The sequence below is a fragment of the Penaeus vannamei genome, chromosome 26 (genome assembly GCF_042767895.1).
Source record: "Penaeus vannamei isolate JL-2024 chromosome 26, ASM4276789v1, whole genome shotgun sequence".
NCBI lineage: Eukaryota > Metazoa > Arthropoda > Malacostraca > Decapoda > Penaeidae > Penaeus > Penaeus vannamei.
In genome coordinates, this window is record NC_091574.1 from 7,090,323 (window position 1) to 7,097,822 (window position 7,500).

A 7,500-nucleotide genomic window follows, 5' to 3' on the forward strand; every position below is an offset into this window, starting at 1 on the left:
CTTTTAGCACGGGTGTCAACGGCGCGCCAAGGAGGGGAGGCCGAGGGGAGGCGGCGAGGGAAAGGGAAGGCCTGGAGAGAGGGGGAGGAAACGTAGAGATGATAGATAGATAGAGATAGATAGATAGAGAGAGAGAGAGAGGAGAGAAAGCCTAGGGGAGAGAAGGGGGATGGAGGAAGAGACATAGATAGAGATAGATAGACAGGTATGCAGAGAGAGGGAGAGAGAGAGAGAGAGAAAGAGAGAGAGCGAGAGAGAGAGAGAGAGAGAGAGCACATCCACAGAAGAACAATTCTTGTAAACAAACCCATTGTGGTTCCACAGCGGACTCTAAAAGAAGCAATTACATCAACTCAATTCGCGGAAAGGACATAGAAATCCACGCGAAAACTTTCAGCAACACCACATTGCCCAAAGACCCTCTCCCCCGCCCCCCCAACCCTCCCCCCCCCTCGGCCCGCCACTGCACGTGTGGGTTAATCCATAAGCCGGAACCACAGTTAGCTCTGCCTCTCTCGTCCCTCCCCACTGTGGCAAATATCCCCCCCTCCCCCCTCTTCCCTACCCCCCCAGCGCGATTTTATTCCATTTCCGAAATAGATCAGCGGGCTAATACCATTCCCATATTGGGCCGACCATATCCTACTTAAGCGACAACTATAAACCACTTAAGCGCCAACGACAGCCACATCCCCCCATGCCTGTCCCATCTCCATTAGTGACGCTCATCTGCGGGCCTCAGCGTTGCCACGTGCCAGCCCTCGGCGAGATCCCCTTCGCTGTCGGTCGATCGCATGAGAGCCAAAAAGAAAAAAAAAAAAAAAAAAAAAAAGGAAAAAAGGAAAAAAAAAAAAAAATTACGAACTCGACTTTGGGGCCGAATCTTATAGTCAAGGAGAGAGGAGGATAAGGCAGCTGGCGAATATTTCCGAATATTTTCCTTCGCCTTTTAAATCCTCATCTGTTTTTTTTTCTCGATTTAAGAAAACAAAGACAGGTCAGGACTTCTTCTTCCCGTCAAAGGAGCCGCCCATGTAACTGCGACGCGAGGATCCGATCGTAAATTGGCAACAGTGGCGGCCGCGGCTTCGGCAAAGACCGGGCCGTCTCTCATACATTGTTATTCACGACCCCTCTAAATATTAATGCCTTATTTATCCGCGAGTAAACATGTACTTACGATCGACAAGCATGCAAAATGGGTCTTGTGTGGTTCGGCTGGAGGGGAGGGGGGGGGAGGGGAGCCTGGGCGCTACGAATAGCCTATGGGTTACGAATTTTACACATGTATTTACGAAAAAAACATATCTTTCGAAATACATCATCATCGTGTATATATATACATATATATATATATATATATATATATATATATATATATATATATATATATATATATACTCTCTTATACATACATACACATATACATATAATATCATATATATTTATCTATTTGTATATTAGTATTTTCATTGAGAGTTATCGATAGGACGAGGAAATGAGCTGCCGGGACTTTCCAGGGCCTTTCCCCGGCCGGCCCAAGCAGCGCGGGAGGGCGCGTGTCGCCGCCGCCGCCGAGATCTCCCGGAGGTGAAGCCCCGAGCCGCCCCCGCCGGAAGCCCGCCGGAGCTGCTAAACGCGTCAACCTCCAGTAAGGCGACGCTTCGGAAGGGGAAGGGGGGGGAGGGGGGAGGGAGGGGAGAGGGAGGGAGCGGAAGGCCGGAAGTTGTCTTAATTGATTATGAAGACCCTGCGGTCTGCCGATCTACCATTCAATCAATTAAATTCCGGTGACGCCTTATGAGGCTTCGTCTCCTGATACAGTGAGACCCATGCGAGGGGAGACACACACACACACACACACACACACACACACACACACACACACACACACACACACACACACACACACACACACACACACACACACACACACACACACTCCTCCTACCAGCACGCGTCCGAAACCGTCCCCAAACGACGCCAAATTTCCGCGCAACCGGCCGGGAAGCCACGCGAAGCCGAAGTCGCCAAAATCTGACGCCGTTCGCAGTGTTGGTTTTATTTCACTCCTCCCGAGATTACGGCCGTTTTCAGAGGCATTAAATCACGCGATACAAGGATTTTAAAATTACTAATCGGGGAAATGGGGAAGAAATCCTTTGTCACTGGTGAGGATTCTGGTCGACGGAAAATCAGATCAAATGGAGCTTTCCTTAAGTCTTAATAAAAGATCGATAAGATTATATAAAAACTGAGATAACGGCGGCTTGACAGTGACAGATCTATTGGCAAGGATTAAATGTCTATTTGTTGATGATCTGATGTTAATCCGTTGGCAAAAGAGAGAGACAGACAGAGAGAGAGAGCGAGAGAGAGAGAGAGAGAGAGAGAGAGAGACAGAGAGAGAGAGAGAGAGAGAGAGCAAAGAAAGAAAAGTCAAAAGCAGAATAACTCACTTAATCGGCCTCATAACTATTAGATACAAATCCCTGTTTTTGGAATATCAAAAGCGATATATATATTTTTTTTTTTGCAATTAAGGATCAGTTCATAAAGCCTGGAATCAATATATATATATATATATATATATATATATATATATATATATATATATATATATATATATATATATATATATATATACATATATATATATTTAATCTTTATCAAACATTCTGAGATCTATATTTACCACGAGCAATTCTGTGATTAAGCGCATTAAGCCAGCAAAGCGTACAACGGTTCGCGTGGGTGTTAATACCCAGACACTACACAGCAAAACGTTTACACACGCTATCACACACATTTATAAACACATACATATACCACCCTCTCTCCCTCCCTCCCTCCCTCTATCCCTCCCTTTCTCCCTCCCTCCCTCTATCCCTCCCTCCCTCTATCCCTCCCTTTCTCCCTAACTCCATCTCTCTTTCCCATAAAGACACACCCATAAATATAAAAAATACATAAATACTTACATGCATGCATACACACACGCACACACGCATACAAACACACACGCACACGCATACAGGCCGTGACTCTGAAATTCCCGCATGGAATACCAAGTTGGGGGGAAAAAAGAGAAAAAAAAGGAGGATTTGCCTTTTAAAACGACCCTTTACTTACCGACACGCAACCCACACCTCTTTACGACTAATGTTTGTGTGTATCATTCGGCGGAGGGCGGGTCGTATTCATACCATAGTTGGCATTCTTTCGATAAACGGTATTTCGTTAGGCGTTTCTCGTTCGGGTGAACTTTGGGGCTTTCTATATCTCTCTCTCTCTCTTTCTCTACTTCTCTCTCTCTCTCTCTTTCTCTACTTCTCTCTCTCTCTCTCTTTCTCTACTTCTCTCTCTCTCTCTTTCTCTACTTCTCTCTCTCTCTCTCTTTCTCTACTTCTCTCTCTCTCTCTTTCTCTACTTCTCTCTCTCTCTCTCTTTCTCTACTTCTCTCTCTTCTCTTCTTCTTTCTCTTCTCTTCTTCTTTCTCTTCTCTTCCTCTTTCTCTTCTCTTCCTCTTTCTCTTCTCTTCTTCTTTCTCTATGTGAGCCAGTGAGTTCTTTGTTTTGCAGAAATGGTTTGTTTTTTTTCTTGGTCTATGGGGCTGTTAATATGAGCTCCTGGTATCGAAAATGAGCTCGATTTTATCTTATATGAAGTGAAGTGAGCCGATGAAGTGAGCTCTCGGTACTGCGATAGATATAGAATCGACCTTCGCTCCATTATAAATTAAAAGGGGGAGGTAAGTTCATAGATATTAATTTTTCAGGGTGGGCCATTGGGGGAAAGTGCGAAATAGAAGAATAAATATATAAAAACAGATATAAAATTTTTAAAAAACAACAACAAAGAAAGGGACTCTACTGGCTTTGTAGTATAATTAATACCCGAGTTGAGTTACTACGCGATAGCTTTATATGTGTGGGGAATTATGATCAAAAATACGTGGTTACACAATATCAAAGTGACTATAATTTTTTAAACGTGTCTTTTTCTTTCTTTTTTTGTCTATAATGAAAACATAGCACCTAGTGTAAATTACCTTGATATCAAAATACCTAGTCCATGTATATTTTACACAAGTCTAATATTTGTGAGTCTCAAATTCAACATGCTGGGGGGGGGGGGGTCGCGCGGCAATGGATGGCGTATCAGTGTTGTGTCGAATATAACGCCGTAACTCAGCTTTCGTTGTCGTTGTTGTTGTCGTTGTTTTGTAAGACTATGAGCTCGCTCTCCTTGACACCCGTGGCACTTAGGATATACGCGTATTGAGTGCCAATATGCTGCGAAGGGTGATAGATTATCGACCTGATCGGAGCCACGTAAGGACTGACGCGCCCTGACCCTCACATCTGACCCGGGGTAAGGGGAGGGGGGGGGAGGGAGAGGGGTCAGGCCCTTGACCAATCCCTGAGGGTGAAACAGCAGATTTGATTTTATGTGACAGGGACAAGGCGGAAGGGAACCTGGGGTGGGGGGGAGGAGAGAGAGAGAGTGGGAGAGGGGAGGGGGAAGGGCGCGGTAGAAGAGTAAGCAAAGAGAGAGATTATTAGCCCTCTTTTCGGGGGCGACAGACAACTGGTCATCGCCGCTGCATTATTTATCCCGGCGTCCGTTCGTGTCGGGGCTCAGGGCTACAGTTTAGGGTCCGTTTATCCTCATTTCGGGTCTTTTACAGGTCCGCGTCGCCCGCGCTTCCCCGTGTTCGTGACGCCCAAGTATTACCGACTTGAACAAATGGCAATTTTCGTAGTGTTTTTTTTTTTTTCTCTCTCTCTCTCTCTCCTTTTTTTCTCTTTCTCTTTCCCTTTATCGCCCGAGGGCTTCCAGGCTCGGGGAGGGCGAGGAATTGAATGTCCATATCGAGTGTCATCTATGATTCACCAATTGATATCAAAGCCATCAAGACAGATTGGAGAAGCCCGGCATGTTTCGTCGGCCCCGCAGCTCGGATTCACACACACACACACACACACACACACACACACACACACACACACACACACACACACACACACACACACACACACACACACACACACACACGCACACACACACGCGTCTTATCCCTCGCGCCCCGCCCTGAGCCCCCAGGACATAAACCCTTGTAGCCTGGAGCCGCTGAGAGAGTTTGCGGGTACTAAAGCAATTGTCACAAATTGGCCGACACACGCAAGTATTTATTATTCACGAGCAATAAATGTATAGCTGTCTTATATCAACATTGCGCTGAATACTCGATTACACTTCTGCCGAAAGGTAATCACACGTCGCGGGCGAGGGGCGTGAGTGCGTGCGAGTGCGGGCGGCGGTGTTGTGTGTGTTTATCTGTCGCGGTGAACTTGTTGGTGCTGTGATAGATTGGGCTTTTCAGGGCATGTTTATTTTTGTTTTTCTCCTTTTTTTTTACTACTTGAATATGGAGAAGACGATCGTAGTTGAAGGAAAATTTAAAACTAACGCAGTGATGAGTAAGAAATCTGTACATTCCCGAAAAGTTCCGGAGGTTTTCAGGGCATGTTTATTTTTATTTTTTTATTTTTTTTCCTACTCGAATATGGAGAAGACGATCGTAGTTGAAAGAAAACTTAAAACTAACGCATTGATGAGTGAAAAATCTGTACATTCCTCAAAAGTGCCTGAGGAGGGAACGGCCGCTGCATAACCCAGTAGCAGCCATTGCACAATATCGATAAGCTACAAGGGACGTATAGCTTATTCATGCCCTAAGTACCCCCAACGTAATACTTACGTCATAAAGCGCATTTACTTTCGGGTTTCCGAGATTTTTTTTTTTTTCTTCTTCTTCTTCTTCTTCGTCGGGACATTATCACACTAACTTATCACGCGAGGAGCGAAGTGTTAATTTTCTAATAAGATTCAACGATTAAACATTCCTTTTGGTAGAGACGAGTTTCTGATTTCGATGAATTTATCGACGCTAGATCAAGAGTCCAATTTCCGGACACGCGGGTCAAACAACCGGGGTGTATTTTGTGCTTTGTATATCTAACGGTCCTATTGTATCGACATATTTGATACTCGCTTCATCGTTTTATATATCAACAAACAAGTTATAAATTAAAAAAAAACATATACAAAGCCAAACGTTACCAAGCACTTCCGATCTATAAATAACATGAAACGAAATTCGTAGAATACAAACCCACAAGCAACACAAAGCAAAAAGTAAATGAAAGATAGAAAAAACTCACACCAACTACTATGAAATTTCGCCCGATCGCCCCATCTGTCAGTAACTATCGGCCTTGCTTATCAATGCGTCATTTTCTTTGCAGACTGATATTGAAGGGTTCATTGCAACCTCGGTCTCCCGTGGCCATTTCACTTGCGTCTATACTTTATGAACGGTATCAAAGAGAACAAAAAAACCCGTGGCATTAAATCCTCGCGGGTGACAAATCCGTGATCAATGTTGCAACCGAACCTGAATGCCGTAATCCCAATTATGTTTTCGGTTCGGCCATTGTCGAGCGTATCGTATCCGGCGATGAGCTGTTGGTATTGAAAGGTTTTAATGTCCTTTCCGAACGGCAGTCCCCGGCGCCGTGATTTGGTGGACTCGGAGAACGGCCGGCGAGAGAAGGAAGCTCTCCGGATGCCGCGTGAATTATTCGTATTACGGAATGGGTTTTCTCTTTATCGGACGCGACAGACGGGCAGACGCCGATAGAGTGTTCGCGTGTCATTGCGTGCCTGTGTTTGTGCCAAAAAATGTGAGCGTTTGCTACAGGCACACACACGATTTAAATCATTAAGCTCGGTACACACAGACACACTCACGCGATTCAAGACCCCGCACACACACAAAGCTGGACGAGGTTAATTATAATATTCATCGTGTCTGTCACATTCTTATCAAAGAATCACGTGTAAAATATGTCTGTGAGTCGTAATCTAAGTCTTGTAAATTGAAATATTCTGCGAATGACATTTATTTCGTGCTCAGGTCGGCCTCCGAGGGAATCCTGAGATACACGATCGAGAACGAAATACACGCGATTTATTACATTTTCCAGAACAGTAATAAGGGAGAGCATTTAGTAGTAACGGTGGATTACAGGTGTCGACAAAGGGTCTACTACTTACCTGCTTGAGACCTCCGATTTCGCCCGCAAATCGGCGTAAAAATATCCTATCCTGTGCACCTGGATTCTAACTCTAGTAGTCAAACAGACCCTTATCATTACTGCAACTGTAAGGACTGCCTCATCCTCGCAGCACTTGAACTACACTACTGAGACACACGCGAAGTCGTCCTCACCTGTCTCATGGCTATCGGGGTCGTCCTCGTCATGGCTGGCGTCGCCCTCGAGGTCTATGTCTTCGTCCTCGGGATGTGGGCGGGTGAGGCTCAGGTCCTTCGGTTCTTCAATGGTAGGTGTGGGCGGCGCGGAGCACTCGCTGTGAGCTGGAGTGGGCGGCTTGTGTTGAGCGAGGATGTCAGTGATCATAAACTTGGGCCTC

At 45.3% G+C, this 7,500-nt stretch overlaps 1 protein-coding gene across 1 annotated transcript in view; it reads right to left on the bottom strand.

Annotated features, from left to right (window-relative positions):
* Positions 1 to 7,500, bottom strand: part of LOC113814769 (barH-like 1 homeobox protein) — a 9,757-nt gene that overhangs the window by 2,016 nt on the left and 241 nt on the right. The window contains exon 1 of the mRNA XM_027366824.2: positions 7,298 to 7,500. This exon is cut by the window's right edge and continues 241 nt beyond it. Within this exon, the coding sequence (XP_027222625.2) occupies positions 7,298 to 7,500 (203 nt within the window). The remainder of the gene's footprint in view (positions 1 to 7,297) is intronic.